The 18,560-nt window shown below is 45.0% G+C and overlaps 1 protein-coding gene across 1 annotated transcript in view; it reads left to right on the top strand.

The window, feature by feature from the left end:
- The window catches only part of ASXL3 (ASXL transcriptional regulator 3), a gene marked incomplete at its 3' end in the record, with an annotated part of 169,922 nt that overhangs the window by 20,773 nt on the left and 130,589 nt on the right, over positions 1–18,560 (top strand). The window contains exon 2 of the mRNA XM_081097332.1: positions 12,393–12,475. Coding sequence (XP_080953458.1) covers positions 12,393–12,475 — 83 coding nt within the window. The remainder of the gene's footprint in view (positions 1–12,392; positions 12,476–18,560) is intronic.

The raw sequence follows: 18,560 nt of genomic DNA, 5'->3' as shown, positions 1-18,560 counted from the left end.
TGTAAGCTGGGCTGTGGATTTCTGTAAGAAAAATACCTAACGATGTTCAACAAATCGGACCACCTACCTTTTGTACTTTAATAGTACCGCTAATTACCCTCTACAGAAGGTAGTGTTGTTTGTTACAAGGCACCATATTGTGATGGTGAAACACTCAGACTCCCAGGGCATGGTTTAACCCCAGCTCTGCTTATTCTTGGAGAACATGAATTAATATACTTGTGTTTCAGCTCCCTCAACTACAAAAAAAAAAAAACCAATACCGACTTTGATATGTGAAATACATTAACTAAGTCAAATTATCATAAAAGTGGCTCCCCTATTTCTATTGCAGATGCTTTCTAGAAGTCTGTAAGTCCCACCTGCTGTTATTAAGAGGAGCACCTGGGGAGGATTCCCATGATACAGGAAGTTGGGGTCTCCTCCTATGGCTGCTTCAGAATGTTGTCCTGAGGGAAATGCTGGCTTTCCCCATGGGTTTTTCATATGGACAGATTGTTTAGTCTCCCACCTATGGCCAAAATTGTACATTAAGCTCCTAAATTTTTATAATATTGTATTCTGCCCTCTGCAAGTCTGGTGTTCAGAGTTATTTGATCAGTCTATAGTAGTAAAATATAAACTCCAAGTTGTTGTTAGAGTATATAATGTAGTAATCACATTCGAAGTTGGGAAGACTGTCCACTTGGATTATTTTACCTAATTATTCTCAATTATGAGCTTATGTTATATTTAGATTTTTATGAGGGGATCTTTGTCAAAATTTACATATGTCCTGTGCTTGCTTGTGTGAAACTCCCATTGAAGATCTCCTTCATTATCACCGAATGCCTTTATATGCATATCTAGATAAGACCATTATCTTAGTTTAGAACTAGGAGGACCTTTATCTGCCCTGACAACCTAATGTTCTTTTATTCAGCTAATGGGTATTAACTGACGCATGTTTGCAATATTCATTTTAGCAGCCATGAAATTAGTAGTCAGCCACAGCAACTTTCTTCTCAGGCACGATTTCTCAGTTTTGAAATATTATGTTGTGTGTGTGTGTGTGTTTTCTTTTAAACTAGTGCAGATACTGTTTTTTTAACAGGATGTGATAAGGAAGGCAAGGTAGAGGTGTTTAGATGGGCTGAGAGATGAGGAAATGTGAGTCAATAGCAGACACGGAGAGGGTCTGCAAATCTGACCAGGAGTTCCTCCGATAATCCTGGGAGAATCACAGACAGCGGAGAGCGGTTGTCCAAGGGTGGAGCCAGTGGGTTCAAATCTGGGCTCTGTCGCTTCCTAGCTGTGACTCTGGGAGAGTTAGATTAACTTCTCTGCTCCTTAGTTACCTCGTCTGTCATCTGTAAAATGAGGGCAGTAAAAGCCCCAATAAAACGATTGTTTTGGGGATTAAGTGAGAGTATATCCATGTTAGAATGCTGCATGATGTAGAGTACCTGTTGTGTGTTTGCTGCTGCTATTATTATTATTATTATTGTTATTATTAAAGAGGTAGGCCTGGCTGGGTAGCTCAGTTGGTTAGAGCGTGGTCCCTATACACTGAGGTCGCAGGTTCACTCCCCTGTCAGGGCACGTGCAAGAATCAACCAATGAATGCATCAATAAGTGGAACAATAAATCAACGTTTCTTTGTCTGTCTCTCTCTCTCTCTCTCTCTCTCTCTCTCTCTCTCAAGTCAATACATTTTTTTTTTAAAAAAAAAAGAGGTTAAAGAACATTTTTGAAACCACAACTAGTGATTTCACTTTATGTCAACTCTCAGTAAAATTCTAGAGTGCATTATTAAATAGATGACTGTGAGCATTTAGAAATGGAACTAGTGATCCCTGGAAGGCATATGGATTCTCCAAGCTAATTCCTGTCACACTAAATTAATTTATTTTTGATAGGATTATGAGTCTTACACATCAGGGGAGGCTCCTGTCGGAGCTGAATTCCAGCCAGTCTGACATAGTCTATGATGAAACTCCTTTAAAAGGGATGGACACATGTGAACTGGGTAATGATACAATTAAGCGGATCTGTGGCAGATTGAACATCTATAGACAAAATACATTGGTTCGCTGATCAGTGTCAGGCTGAGAGGAGACCTCGCCAGCGGCTTGCGCGTAGGTGTGCTGCTTTGTTCTCCATCGCCCTGGTCAGCTCTGTCGTGAATAACTTGGAGAAATAACATCAGTCATGCTGGTCAGGTATGTGGATATCAGGACATAAAAAAATAAAACAGAACAGTTGGGGGAGGAGAAAAATGATTCCAAAAGAACTTTATAAGCGTGAACAAATCACCTGAACCTGAAAAGATGCCTTTGAACTCATGTATTTTTCAAATTTGTGTGCTCCACGAAGTACAGCCATTGCCCTGGGTAATTAGCTATTTGGGGACAATAAGATTTCAGAGGCTGCAAAAATCCACTGAAACAAACATTGGTGCATCAAACAAAGACGCACTGATGTCTGGCACGTTTGGAAAGTACACCACAGGGTTGTTCTGCATGTGATTTGGGAAGCAGATGTTAAAGATCTGCAAGTTTTAGTGATTGACAGTGTGAGGACTGCTGACACAGAGGAAGTGCCACATTGGCTGCCTTAATGTAGCAGGGGGGTTAGCAGAAGGGACGGATACTGTATTCTGTTTTGATCACACCACATGTAGGATTTGTTACCAGTGGCATTTAGCTAATTTATTTTAATTGGTATAATTCTTAAACATGTGTTTCACAAGTGACACTGGCAAACTCAAGAATATCCAAAGATGATTCCGGAGGTTGTACCCTCAAGCTATTCTATGTGAGAAATGATGGCAGAAACTGAAGTGCCATTAACCTGGGAAAAAAGGAGAGACCTGGCCCCTGATCATGCCTCGTGATGCTTTAAAGCAGGTGACAATATATCGCGTAAATAAATTATTGGACCCCATTTTGTAAATGTGTGTAACACAATTACCTGGCTTTAAGCTACATGCTAGGAAAATGCTTGGAATTTAGTATTAAGTAATTGTCACGTTCAATGGCAAAAACTAGGACTACATACTGTAGCAGAAATGATAGGAAGGCATAATTTTTTACCTGGTGTGCAGAACAAGCTTTTAAACAATTAGCAGGTTCTGAATAGAGTAGACTGCCTGCAGATTTCTGTGGTAGCAGGATCTCTTTTTCATTAATGAGATGCTTTACTTTAAAAAAATGGATTCATATGTATTATTATTAAATTAGTAATACTTTAAAACTTTTTTAACACTAGAAATTCTGGGTTTCTCTCACTTTCTGGGTTTTTGTTTTTTTCTGCTGTTGTGTTTTGTTTTTTTTTGTCTTCCTGTTTATAAAGGAACATCAACTGTTTCAAAAGATTGGAAACTTCCCAAAGGTAAAGTTGCCCAGGTCCCCCAGGAAATTAGGGTTCAGTTCTCAGTATTATTTGAAAATTCCGGTAACACTCATTCTCTGACCTGTTCCAGGCCTGGGAGGCAGGTCTCCACTCCCAGCTGTGCTCAGGTTTTGTGCAGCTGGGCAACCAAAACAACGTTCAGTGAGACAGAATTTCCTTCTGACGGGCATTCTCTGAGTCTTCCCATCACCACTGCTTGGAAGCTTGTCTTCAAGTCCATATCACCGGAAGGAAGTTTTACTGTTGGTATCCTCTGCATTTTCCCTTGAGTTGTGATGAGTGCAGGCGGGTGACGTGTCCCTGTGGTGCGCTGTTCCCCCAGGTGACCGGTGGTCTCACAGAGCGCGTATGGTCCCTCTTGTTAGCAGAGAAAGACTGTTGGGTGGTGAGACTGGGCGCAGGGCGGTGCGGGGCCACCTGCGAGTCTGCAGTGGGAGAGGTTTGGCCGTGAGCAGGCCATGGTGGCGACGTGGGCCAGCCTGATATGTGGAACTCTGGTGCTGTTTATGCTGGAAATCTCCAAGGCCACACCCAATGTCCGTGTGTGTGTGTGTGTGTGTGTGTGTGTGTGTGTGTGTGTGTGACAGCTCTCTTCTTTGGACTGAAAAGATTCATCTGCCTAGGTCAGTGATGGCAAACCTTTTGAGCTCGGCATGTCAGCATTTTGAAAAACCCTAACTTAACTCTGGTGCCGTGTCACATGTAGAAATTTTTTGATATTTGCAACCATAGTAAAACAAAACTTAAATTTTTGATATTTATTTTATATATTTAAATGCCATTTAACAAAGAAAAATCAACCAAAAAAATGAGTTTGCGTGTCACCTCTGACACGTGTGTCATAGGTTCGCCATCACTGGCCTAGGCTGTGCTCACCGTGAGCTGTTTTTTACACCCACCCAGCTAATAGTACAGTATTAGCTAGTGATTATGAACTCATATTGCTGTATTGCCATTTGTTATATGGGAATAATACATGCTTTACAGTCATTATATCATTCAGTGCTCACAACATTTTTATAAATGAGGACATGCAGAAGCTGAAGTTCATGGTTGAGTCGCTAAGATCAGACAGCTGGTGAGCAAGGGTTTCCTGGTCCCCCTGACTCCAAAGCTCATAACCATCTTTATTATTGTGTAAAGGTCCCTAATATAGAGCAACTCAAAACATCTCCAAATTTTACTTGGTCTTTCCTGAAGTCTACTGGCTTAGTGTCACAATCTGAGCTATAGACACGAGTGAGGATCAGGGTCCTTGATCTCATGAGGTTTGCAGTGTAGCAGGGAAAATATCATTAAATAGATAATGGCAATTAATGGTAGTTTTGCCAGCTGCTACCAAAGGAAAGTACAGTTCAAACCATTATATGAGAGTTTAAGAAAAATATCTGAGATGGCCAAGAGACATATGAAAAAACGCTTCAGAGAGATGTAAATTAAAACGACAGTGAACCTGTCAGAATGGCTGTCATCAGTAAATCAACCAATGACACGTGCTGGCAAGGATGTGGAGAAAAGGGAACCCTAGTACACAGCTGGTGGGAATGCGGACTGGTGCATCCACCATGGAAAACAGTATGGAGTTTCCTCAAAAAATTAAATATGGAACTGCCATTTGACCCAGTGATCCCACTCCTAGGAATATACCCTAAGAAACACCATTCAGAAAGAATGTATGAACCCCTATATTTATAGCAGCACAATTTATAATAGCTAAGATCTGGAAACAGCCCAAGTGCCCATCAGTAGATGAGTGGATAAAAAACTTTTGGTACATTTACACCATGGAATACTATGCAGCCGTGAAAAAGAAGGATCTCTTACCCTTTGAGACAGCAAGGAGGGACCTGGAGAGTATTATGCTAAGTGAAATAAGTCAGTCAGAGAAAGACAAGTATCACATGATCTCAGTCATATGTAGAATCTAATGAACACAATAAACTGACAAACAAAATAGATCCAGAGACATAGAAGCAAGGAACAGACTGTCGAATCTCAGAGGGAAGGTGGGGGTGGGTGGGTGGGTGAGAAGAGATCAACCAAAGAACTTGCATGCATATATGCATAACCCAAGGACACAGACAATAGGGAGGTAGAGGCCTGGGGTGGGCTATAAAGGTCAATGGGAGAAAAAAAGAGAACCTATGTAATACTTTCAACGATAAAGATTTATTTAAAAAAAGAAAATATCTGATTGTTCTTAAGTCTGAGATTACAGAAATGGGGATTTTGAGGTAGATATTGTGTATAATACCTTTGACTATAGGCCTTCAGGTCCCATAAGCCCCCATGCTCATGACAAAAAACAACTTACCTTCTCAGGTAGAGCAAACTGCAGTGTCACATGGGCTAGACTGGGCAGTGACTGGCTGCCAGACCTCCTAGGCCAGTGGCTCTCTACCTTCCTAATGCCACGACCCTTTAATCCAGTTCCTCATGTTGTGGTGACCCCCAATTTCATTGTCACAAATTGAACATAAAGCATAGTGATTAATTACATAAACAATATGTAATTATGTATGTGTTTTCCGATGGTCTTAGGCGACCCCTGTGAAAGGGTCATTCGACCCCCAAAAGAGTTGCAACCCACAGGTTGAGAACCGCTGTCCTAGGCCCTTTACCTTTTTGACAGCTGCTTTTTTCTGGGTGAAGGCGGCCTTATTCTCAAGGTCCTTATAACAAAATTTCTGTATTGTTTACATCACACATTCACAAATACTACTAAGGTATATAATTTCCCCACAAAAATTCATGCAAGTAGAATAGAAAAAATTGGTTAAGTATCATCTTGAAACCCTTACCTGGTAATCACATAGGTTCGGAGTCAAGAATAACCTAATGGAGCTTTAGGCAAGGTGCTGGCTGTCCCTTTTTACATGATTTATTTTCTCTCTGAATTCTGCTGGGATCCAAATTCATGTTCCATCAAAATGACATGGATCTTTGTGGTTTCTCAGGAAGGGTGGAAACAGGAATGTTAAATCTCTGAATCCAAGAACCTGTGGTACGAGATGCACATCCCATGGAGACTTAGCACAGAGGAGCTGTCTAATCAACATAGCTGTTCTTATTGTGTGTAAACATTATCATCATCATCATCATCATGCAAGCGAGGCTTGTCCTTCCCCTCACTCGTTTCTTGACCTTGGACCAATTACTTCAACTTGGCACATCTCAGAGAAAGTTGATTCTCTCTTTTCTATGTGTCTCATCAAGTTGTTTTAAAGGTCAAGTAAGATAACATCATTGTATGAGATTGAATGAAATAGTAATAGATGCTGTGTGAAAGCAAATGAAATAATACAAACTGTGTGAAAACACCCTGTAATTGTAGAGCTCACGCATGTGCGCGCGCGCACACACACGCACACACGCACACACACACACACACTATAATGGTTAATTTGTAATCCCCAAATCATTTCCCTGAGACAAGACCTTACACAGTTAGATATTTTAATGAGCTGCCAGTATGGGTCCAGGGAAGGCACAATGCTGTTAAAGAAAGGGAGAGAGCCTGGTGTTCGATACTCATTTGGGATTTCACAATCTAAACATACACTATTGACACGATTTTAAATTGTGGACACCCTTTTATTTTGCAATCAAATAAGTTCAGAATATTTTATTTATGGCCTCCCTCCCCCCCACCCCAAAAAAATAATGATTTTAACCATTAGATGAACAGTGGTCTCGTGTATTTATCTCAGGGATACTCGAACTATCCTTTTCTGCAGGTTTTTTTTTTTTTTTCCTTCTTCTCCTTCTACAGGGGCATGTAGATGTCTGGGGGAGGCGGTTTCTGAGATGAGTCTGTTTTGCCTCAGGTGGCATGAAATGAGATGCTTTTGGGGTGGGCTCTCCTACAGTCAGTCACCTAGATAAAGAAGGTGGAATCAATCCACTGGTGTATTTGCCAATTCTATACATCTTTTCACAGCTCCTGAAAAAAAAATACAAGAGGGTCTCTTGCTAGGAAGGTAGTGGGTTGTATTTATTTGCGTCCCTAGCCATGGAAATCCCCCTTACGGAGAGCCAGGCTGCGTGGGAGACCTCTGGGGGTAGCAGTGAAGGAAGAAGGTGGCTGGGAATTGAAAGGACTTCAGGGCCTGAGGCGGCGGCATGAGGTGCAAGACACAATTCTAGGGGTGAGAGTGAGGTGGACTCACAAGCACAGCTCTGACACCAGAAAACGGTTTGTTTTGCAAAGAAAGAAAGGACCTTTTCTGGGAAGATTGAACTGTTTCAGACTTTGATTTGTGGAGAAGAGACCGTGATATCCATCCAGTGGTTTCCAATTACAGTCTTCTCTTGGCAGCTCCCGCTGGCTCTGCTAATTCCAGTGTGGACATTATTAAGGAAGCTCTGTGGGTTTGGGGGCCTGTTTTTGAGGAAATAAATGACAAAGCAGCTCAATTTTCAGCAAAAGTTTTTTTGTATTTTTTTTTTTTTGACAGGGACTAGAAAAGATCCCTTTGTCATCTAAAGTAAATAATGTCAGAAAGAGAAAACGGAGCTACTGGAAAGGAGACAGAATTCACACGACTTGTAGAAAATCTGATTCCGGGCTCCTGTACTATCGGCACTATTAAGAATTCAATTTGCTGTTCATATAGATAATAATTATCACCACTCAATGGCTTCTGGATGGATTAGCCATAAAATGGGAGAATATTATGTGAAAAAAGTGTATTCATAGTTGCAATTGAAAATATAAAACAATAAAAAGCTTATTACAGTTTGTGGAATAAAACTTAAATACATGGAACAATGTGCGTAAATTTCTTAAAAATTTAATTAGATGTCTCATTTAATTCCAATCTAAATTTCATCTGGAAATATAAAGACGTGAATAATTAAAAATTTAAGAAGGAATAATGAGAGCAGTGCCCTAGCCAGGGAGTGAAATGAATTAGACTCTGACAGCGATTGACAACGGGGTGGCGCTGGCATGCGGGGGCTGAGAGAGCAGGGGAGCGGAGCAGGAGTCCGGGGCCAGCCCAAGTGCAGTGGTCTGCAGTTCATTTCACCCTGAAAACGCCCAGAAGTTCCTTCCGCTGCTGGAGACAGCGGGGCCTCTGAGCTCTCTCCCCCTCCCCCTCACCCCCCCCCCCCAGTCTCAACAAGGACGGCTCTGCTCTGTGCCATTTCTGTAATGGGCCCCGCCCTTCTATGTGGGTTCCACATCCAGAAGGGTATTCATTGCCCTCATAGTGGTAGGTGGGAGCGGGTGCCTCACTCATCTCATTATGGCAGGCTTAGCAAGCACTGTGGCAGGAGGCCCTGACTTACCAGCAGGCATGGGAGGCTAGCGCTTCACCTTGTACGGAGAGGGAAATCCCAGATGAATTAAAAAATACAAGCTTTCAAGGATACTTGAAAGAACTGTTGGTGGACATTTGCATGCTCTCTGGATAAGAGGGAAATCTAAGCTGAAGAGCTGTAGCTGTCACAATGGAAAAATCTGACGGGATTGTTAGCATGAAAATGGAAAACGTTGCATATCCCCCTAAAATATCCAAAAGATAGTCAACAAAAGGAATAAATATTACTACTGTGCAAAACAATGAATATCATTCTGACTGTTTAAAGAGCTTCTCCCCCATTAATAAAAACAGAAATATCCCAAGTGGCATATCCTATACCACATGAGATTCATTTGAAACATCTCTATCTCACTAGTATTTACAGAAGTATAATAAAAATAACAACAAATTACCACTTGTTTGATCTCCTGGGATAATGCTTCGTACTGGCCAACCTGTGGTGAAAGGGGTACATTCAGTTCTGTTTGGTGAGAGGATTAATTGTTAAAATCTTTCTGCAAACATTTGGCTGTGCGTCCAGAGACATAACAGAATTCATATTCTTTGACTCAATAATAGTCTTAAAATGTTACATTCAATATAGTCTTTGGGTATTTCTGTTTACTAATTGAATTTTTAAAATCATGCCTACTCTCAGAAGTGTTAATTATGATGCTATTTTGGAGAATTCAAATTACATGGAGACAGCTAATATACATGTATTTTACTTAATTATAATTATATTAAAAATAATGTGTATGATTAGAAAAACTAGAAAGAGAACAAATATTAGGCATGGTTCATATTCTTGGTTGCAGGCTTGTGGATGCATTTTGCTTTCAATAAAATGGGCATGAGTTTGCATTTTTCTACTTTTTACTCCCAGAAAGCAAGATTATTTTAAATAATTATCCATGGCAAACTTTAAAATTGGACTTCCTCTTTTGCCACAATTACATAATTTTTGCCTAAGCCAGTTTGAACCTGTTTGGATGATCTGAAATATTCCTTAGACCTATTTCTGGAAACATCTTATTGTGATAAACAGTCTTAAAACTTTTATTCCCTTCTCTGCTGTATTGAATCCTTTGCCCCATTTTCTAAGAAGTGGGTACAAGGTGGAAAACAATTATAAGAACATGTGAATTAATTGACTATGAAAATGTATGCAAATATTAGTATTTGAGAAATGTCGTGAAGGAGAATCCAGAGAGTACCAGTTTGCAGGACATGTGACACTGTACCACCTCCACGTCGGGAGATTGGGGGGATCTAAGGTCGGGGCCGGGGGTGTAGGATTGCGCTCCGCCTGTGACTTCTCCCCACCGTGGTATCTGATCCACGAGTCTGGTCCACGTCTCTGCCATGTGTCCTGTTATTTGGATGGTATCGATGTTTTGTTCCGTGAAGGCAGTTCCTCTCTATCTTGTGTCCTGTCCACGCTCACACGCCCAGCACAGTGAGGGGTGCTCACACCCAGGCACCCCTCCTGCTCTGCCCCCTTTCTCTGTCTCACAGGCACTGAGGGTGGCTTCTGGCATGTTGCGTGGCCCCGTCGTTGCCTCCCCGCCTCTCGCCCACTGCGTGATGTCATTCTTGGCCCTTTTACTTCCTTTGTGGAGTAGGATGTGATGGCATAGAGAAGGGGACAGGGCTTCCCAATTCTCTCAGTTGCTGAGGGGCTTGCACTCAGGAAGAGAAACAGGGAGTCCTCCACAGTGAGTAACCCCACTTTCGAGTGCACCCCAACGTCCCTTACAACGTTGCCCAGTAACCTGGAGTTTCTGTCCTCTTCAGCCCTTCCTTTCTAGTTTTAACCGGCTTGCCTTTTGGACATCCCAGTTCAGCTCAATTTTCCTCCTTCCGCTCCTTCCTCTTCTGACCCCTTCCTTCTTCCATCCTGCGCCTCCCCGCCCCTCTTCCTCGCTTGCTTACCTGTGTGTGTCTGTACAGGTCTGGTGACCTTCGGCCCATTGGTGTCCTCAGCATCGCCCATCATGCGGGGCGATGCCCATCACATGACCACAGCGTCTCCTTTCATAATCCATAGTGTGCACTTCTCTGCTTACAGTTCTCATGTTAACAAGTCTGTCCGCTTGTTTGTTTTCTTGTCTCTTTCTTCCCCTCCCCCCGTTGTGATCTAACCTTCCCCTTTCGGCTCTACCGTGCAGTTTCCTTCTCGCCTTTTTCAAGCAATGTGTTTACACAACACATGAGTCCCCCTCCCTCTACAGCTCGGCCTGAGGCCCCCCCCCCCCCCCCCCCCAGTCTTCAGTTCAGCTCTGAGTCCTCCTCCGCGAGGGCAGTTTTTCTTCTTTCCTAATGGAATGCTTGTTGCCGTACCTTCTCCCGACTGTCGCTCAGAAGTCTATATTCTTTAAAGCACTTGCCAGCGGTGAGGAAGGGACTGGTCCAGACGGGGAGAAATGGGGAAATGTCCTGGGACGTAGAAAGGGGCGAGCAGGAAAGTGGCCCTAATGGGGGTGGGGTGGGGCCACCTGTGTGTAACTCCTTGGAAGACCCGATGGACAGAATATTTGCTCGTGACTTAGTGGAACTTCGGCCATCGATTGTCGGGGAGGCCACAGAGCTGCCGGGAACAGATGTGGGAGCCTTTGCAGTTTGGGTTTTGAGTGCCCTGGTAACTCTTCAGCATTCTGATCCTTCCGGTAGACCCTCACCAGTAGAACGCTAGTCTGTAAGTGGCCTGGGGTCACGATGTGCAGAAGCTTCTGCCCAGGTCTGCCATTAGGGGCCGCCTTCCCGTGGAGGAAGGCATTGTGGAGGGTGTGCCTTCTTTCTTCTTGTCCCTACAGGTGGCCCTGTAGTCCCCGTTGGTGAGCAGTGAGGTCACTGCTGTGGGCTGCTTTCGACACCTGTAGCTAAGTCCCAAGCTGAACCAAAGAACTTGATTTTCAGGACAGATGATCTAGCGCCTGTGGAAAGAACCATGTGCCATGTATTCCCCGCACGTAGCTTAAGGAACTCCCTTCCACTGAAACATAAGTAGGACAGAGAAGAAGAGAGGGAAAATGGGATCCGTTTATAACAGGGAGATGGGCTGGATGGGAAGAGGCATGAAATTAATCGGAAAAGGCAGAAGAAAGGAAACTGAGCTGAGCTGGAAATCGCACTGGGACGAGGCACTGGGGTTTCTGTACGCTTCCTGCCGTTGGGTCACGAAGGACTTTCCCCTCATTTCCTTTTTAGTATAAAAGCAGTTGATCAAAATGGGAATCCATTGAGGTTCCTTCTGACCAGCACTTTGTTCTGGGCTGTTGGTAGCGCTCAGGCTCCATGGTTCCAAGGCCTGGAAATTTAGGAAACACTTTAACAGCCTGAAAGCAGGTCTTTAACCATGAAATACTAGCGATTTTTAATAAAGGAAATTGTATACATTTATTAACTTTTTTTAAGTTTCACTTTTTGGTTGGTGTGTATGCCTTTGTGACTTCTTTTCTTTTTTTTTAAGAATGGCCTCAATTTGTTGCAGAAATTGCCATACTGGTAAATGCCCAGGAAAAATTACTTTCTTGCTTTGGACACTTGAATTGTGTGATGAAACCTTATTTTGATATAATAACCCCTCCCCCTTTAAAATTTTAAGGACCCACTGCGTGATTCACACACGCTTTCATTTTTGACACTTCCGTGCAATCATCTGTTAATCTGATGTTTATTTTTGTATTTCAGGCACTAGAAAAACACCCCAGCTCCCCAATGACAGCGAAGCAGATACTGGAAGTCATTCAGAAAGAAGGGTTAAAGGAAACAAGGTCAGTATTTATATGTACAACATTTCCCGTTTTTATCGACTAACAGTGGCCACTAGTTGCAAAGCAATAGATGTTTCTACATTTAGATATTATAATTGATTGAGAATTAGGTGACTACCTGCGGATGTTTTTGTGTCTGCCAAGTATTCGGATGACCAAACATTTCCTTGGAACTGCCTGTCGGCTTAATAAATGACACTGGACGGATTAATATTGAACATCCTTTGTTAGCAAAGCGCAGCGCTGTGTGAATTAACCACTTCCTGGAATCACTCCTCTTCCTCTTCCTTCTAAGAGATCGATGTGTTTCTGAAAGCGGGTAGGGAGAGAGAAGCACTTCTCCAGGCTTGACAGACAGGCCCGGGGGCACACAGGTGGGCTCACTCGGATAAAGTTCCAAGTGCCAGTGATCGTGGTTGAAACGTCAGTCCTCTTGTACTTAGAACTATCTGTGGAGCATCATTAATTAGCTAAGGAGCTTTTTTAAAAAAAAAAATAGCACTGAGATATGATTCACACAGCAGGAAACTCACCATTTTAAATGTCCAATTCAGTGGTTTTTAGTGAATCCACAAATTTGTGCAATTATTACAGCTTCCTAATTTTAGAACCTATTCATCACCCCAAAATGAAACCCCAACACCCATCAGCAGTCATTCACCGTTCCCTCTCCCCCAGCCCCTGGTGGCCACTGATGTACTTGTTATGTCTACAGATTTGCCTATTGTGCACTTTTAATATAAGGAATTATACAGTATGTAGCCTTCTGTGATAGGTTTCTTTCACTCAGCCTAAATTTTGTTTTTCCAAAATCCATCTATATTGCGGCACAAATCAGTACTTTATTCCTTTTTGTTGCCAAATAATATTTCATTTGTATGGATAGACCACATTTTGTTGATCTGTGATGATCCTTTATTTTTGTTTATCATTCATTTTACAGTCTTGGCTTTAGCCAGCCTATAGGACCATATAGATTATATTACTCAAGGAGAAAAGAAGAAGTTGGTTAGAGGCTAAAATAGCCATTGGATGTCATGTATGTGCAGGTACTAATCTGTGTGGCACAGGGTGCATGTTTTGTACGAAGCTTGTCTGTCTGCAAGCCACTGAGCATACAGTGGTTGTAACTGGGGGTGAAAATCAAACCTGCTGAGCTGCCTTTGGAACGTTTTGGCTGATACTGAGGTAGAACCACGGGGAGAAGGGAAGACCTGTTCTCCCACGGCCAACTGTTCCTAAATCACCGGTGTTGCCTACAGCCGTGAGGTGTGGGCCACGCCCGCCTCTCCCTGTTTAAATGCATCTTGTGGAAGTGGGGTCCCGACACGGCACAGGGCACAGGGCTCCCTCTCCCGCCTCTGGTGGAGGCTCCTGCCGTCTGAGGATGGAGCCGAGGTGCTGTGACCGCGGTGTCTGCAGTCACTCTTCGCCCGCCAAGTGGAGGCAGCCAGGGGGGGAGGCTGCCCACGGCCTCCCAGCTCCCTCGGAGGAGGCCCAAGCGAGATGTCAGCATGAGGAGGCAGCGAGGAGAATGGGGCGCCGGGAAGTTAATTTCCTCCTTGCTGCCTGTCAGAAACCTTACGATAGTTATGCCGTTTAGGAAGCATGGCACATGTTTGTGCTGCAGCCGTGGGAAAACGGGGTAAAAAATCTAAGGATTTCACTGCCGGTGAAGGTGGGCCGTGTGCGGAGGACGGCCTTGCAGACGGGGAAGCACGTCCTGTAAGCAGCGTTGGACATTCATGCATGGAGTGATTCTTCCCCACGGCAGTGACCGTGCCGCTGTCAGCTGTCAGGTGCCCTGAGATACAGAATCCTTGTACCCTGGCTCCGAACAGCATTTTAATTACATTTTTTATTATAACAGCATCATCTCATATTTTTAAAATGCCCGTCTGCCCACAGTGGTATATTAAAGGGCCGTAAGCATTTGTAGTTATAGTTGAAACACAAAACAAAACAGCTGCTTTCGGGTAGAGAACAACGGAGCTGCACACACCGCCTCCCTCTGGACACAGCTGGCCTCCGCCCAGCACCACTGCTGGGCCCTTTGGTAAAGAAAACGGTGTTTCACGTCCTGCCCGCCAGGGAAGCCACAGGGAAAGTTCCCGCAAGGAGCCCGCAAGTCCATCAGGCGGAGAGAGGGGACAGCTTCACAGGCAGGGGCTCAGAGTATGCATTTCAGGTTCTCACTGATTTCTAACCCTCGTTAAATCTCCTCCCTCCTGCCAGCTGGCCTGGCTCAGTGGTTGAGCCTCGACGTATGACCCAGGAGGTCACAGTTTGGTTCCCGGTCAGGACACATGCCCAGGCTTTGGGCTCGATCCCCAGTGCAGGGAGTGCAGGAGGCAGCCGATCAACAATTCTCTCTCATCATTGATGTATCTGTCTCTCTTTCTCTCTCCCTTCCTCTCTGAAATCAATAAAATAATATTTAAACTATAAATCAATCAATCTCCCCCGTCCCGTCGCAGGGCCTGTCCCTGAGGACTGGTGTCTCTGTGACTACCTCCCCAGGTATTATAGTTCGAGTGTACTTACTAGAACCATCTCTGAAACAAAGCTGTCTAGATTTTGAGTGAGTTTGGGGGCTTTTCTACATATTACATATGTTTTAGGGAGCAGATTCTAACATTTGTTTTTCCTGCTTAATGGACAATTTTGTTACCTTCCGTGTCCTTAAATGTTTTCCAAATATGTAAGGTAGCCAAGTAAATGAAGTGTGACTGTATCTATTTTCCTTAAGCAGAGTTACATTTAGAAGTCCCATCACCATAGGTCATAGCTGTTTAACTCCTAGGTATTTACTAATGATGTAATGCAGGGGAGTGACTGAGAGAGTTACTCATGTGACCGCACGCAACCCTCTGGTCTCCTCTGTGGCTGAGAAGTCATGTTAACAGTCCTCCCCACAGTAGTCCAGCTCTGCACCCAGTTTCTAGAAAAGAGGAGAAGGGGTTTGTAATTCATCATCATTTCACGTGGCTTTAAAGTAATGCCATTGGCCTCAGGTACCCTGGGGGTCTTGGGTTCCTGTGCCAGGGAGAGCTCCTCTGGCATTTACCTCACTGCACCAGGTAGAGCTGTGGCATTTACCTCACTGCACCAGGTAGAGCTTCTGTGGCATTTACCTCACTGCACCAGGTAGAGCTTCTGTGGCATTTACCTCACTGCACCAGGTAGAGCTTCTGTGGCATTTACCTCACTGCACCAGGTAGAGCTTCTGTGGCATTTACCTCACTGCACCAGGTAGAGCTCCTGTGGCATTTACCTCACTGCACCAGGTAGAGCTCCTGTGGCATTTACCTCACTGCACCAGGTAGAGCTGTGGCATTTACCTCACTGCACCAAGTAGAGCTGTGGCATTTACCACACTGCACCAGGTAGAGCTTCTGTGGCATTTACCCCACTGCACCAGGTAGAGCTCCTTTGGCATTTACCTCACTGCACCAGGTAGAGCTGTGGCATTTACCCCACTGCACCAGGTAGAGCTCCTGTGGCATTTACCTCACTGCACCAGGTAGAGCTGTGGCATTTACCCCACTGCACCAGGTAGAGCTCCTGTGGCATTTACCCCACTGCACCAGGTAGAGCTCCTGTGGCATTTACCTCACTGCACCAGGTAGAGCTTCTGTGGCATTTACCTCACTGCACCAGGTAGAGCTTTTGTGGCATTTACCTCACTGTACCAGGTAGAGCTCCTGTGGCATTTACCTCACTGCACCAGGTAGAGCTGTGGCATTTACCTCACTGCACCAGGTAGAGCTCCTGTGGCATTTACCTCACTGCACCAGGTAGAGCTGTGGCATTTACCTCACTGCACCAGGTAGAGCTGTGGCATTTACCTCACTGCACCAGGTAGAGCTTCTGTGGCATTTACCTCACTGCACCAGGTAGAGCTCCTGTGGCATTTACCTCACTGCACCAGGTAGAGCTTCTGTGACATTTACCTCACTGCACCAGGTAGAGCTCCTGTGGCATTTACCTCACTGCACCAGGTAGAGCTGTGGCGTTTACCTCACTGCACCAGGTAGAGCTGTGGCATTTACCTCACTGCACCAGGTAGAGCTGTGGCATTTACCTCACTGCACCAGGTAGAGCTGTGGCATTTACCTCACTGCACCAGGTAGAGCTTCTGTGGCATTTACCTCACTGCACCAGGTAGAGCTTTTGTGGCATTTACCCCACTGCACCAGGTAGAGCTCCTGTGGCATTTACCTCACTGCACCAGGTAGAGCTGTGGCATTTACCCCACTGCACCAGGTAGAGCTCCTGTGGCATTTACCTCACTGCACCAGGTAGAGCTGTGGCATTTACCTCACTGCACCAGGTAGAGCTCCTGTGGCATTTACCTCACTGCACCAGGTAGAGCTGTGGCATTTACCTCACTGCACCAGGTAGAGCTGTGGCATTTACCCCACTGCACCAGGTAGAGCTCCTCTGGCATTTAACTTACTGCACCAGGTAGAGCTGTGGCATTTACCTCACTGCACCAGGTAGAGCTCCTGTGGCATTTACCTCACTGCACCAGGTAGAGCTGTGGCATTTACCTCACTGCACCAGGTAGAGCTCCTGTGGCATTTACCTCACTGCACCAGGTAGAGCTCCTGTGGCATTTACCTCACTGCACCAGGTAGAGCTGTGGCATTTACCTCACTGCACCAGGTAGAGCTCCTGTGGCATTTACCTCACTGCACCAGGTAGAGCTGTGGCATTTACCTCACTGCACCAGGTAGAGCTCCTGTGGCATTTACCTCACTGCACCAGGTAGAGCTCCTGTGGCATTTACCTCACTGCACCAGGTAGAGCTGTGGCATTTACCTCACTGCACCAGGTAGAGCTCCTGTGGCGTTTACCTCACTGCACCAGGTAGAGCTGTGGCATTTACCCCACTGCACCAGGTAGAGCTCCTGTGGCATTTACCTCACTGCACCAGGTAGAGCTCCTGTGGCGTTTACCTCACTGCACCAGGTAGAGCTGTGGCATTTACCTCACTGCACCAGGTAGAGCTCCTGTGGCGTTTACCTCACTGCACCAGGTAGAGCTGTGGCATTTACCTCACTGCACCAGGTAGAGCTCCTGTGGCATTTACCTCACTGCACCAGGTAGAGCTCCTGTGGCATTTACCTCACTGCACCAGGTAGAGCTTCTGTGGCATTTACCTCACTGCACCAGGTAGAGCTCCTGTGGCGTTTACCTCACTGCACCAGGTAGAGCTGTGGCATTTACCTCACTGCACCAGGTAGAGCTCCTGTGGCATTTACCTCACTGCACCAGGTAGAGCTCCTGTGGCATTTACCTCACTGCACCAGGTAGAGCTTCTGTGGCATTTACCTCACTGCACCAGGTAGAGCTCCTGTGGCATTTACCTCACTGCACCAGGTAGAGCTTCTGTGGCATTTACCTCACTGCACCAGGTAGAGCTCCTGTGGCCTTTACCTCACTGCACCAGGTAGAGCTGTGGCATTTACCTCACTGCACCAGGTAGAGCTCCTGTGGCATTTACCCCACTGCACCAGGTAGAGCTCCTGTGGCATTTACCTCACTGCACCAGGTAGAGCTCCTGTGGCATTTACCTCACTGCACCAGGTAGAGCTTCTGTGGCATTTACCTCACTGCACCAGGTAGAGCTCCTGTGGCATTTACCCCACTGCACCAGGTAGAGCTGTGGCATTTACCCCACTGCACCAGGTAGAGCTCCTGTGGCATTTACCTCACTGCACCAGGTAGAGCTGTGGCATTTACCTCACTGCACCAGGTAGAGCTGTGGCATTTACCTCACTGCACCAGGTAGAGCTTCTGTGGCATTTACCTCACTGCACTGCAGTTTTGTCTGCTATGTCTTCCCATCGGTCTGTGAGCTCTACTGGTATAAAGACAGGTACCTACCACTCTTGGCTCTCAAGAGGTACTCAATCATTATTTGTTTAGTAAATAATCTTTCTAGATGTTAATTTGTGGTGTCTCGTGATGATTTTGGCTTGCATTTAGATTTAGAAGCTTCTTATGTTTTTTATCCTCTTCAGTCGTTTGTTTTAATCAAAAGGAATCTCCCAGTTTTGTGGGAATCCCATTAAATATA

This window comes from Myotis nattereri (assembly GCF_964212035.1).
Source record: "Myotis nattereri genome assembly, chromosome: 8".
Taxonomy (NCBI): domain Eukaryota; kingdom Metazoa; phylum Chordata; class Mammalia; order Chiroptera; family Vespertilionidae; genus Myotis; species Myotis nattereri.
Note: the sequence above shows the minus strand (reverse complement) of the source record. Positions and strands in the feature narration are given on the sequence as shown.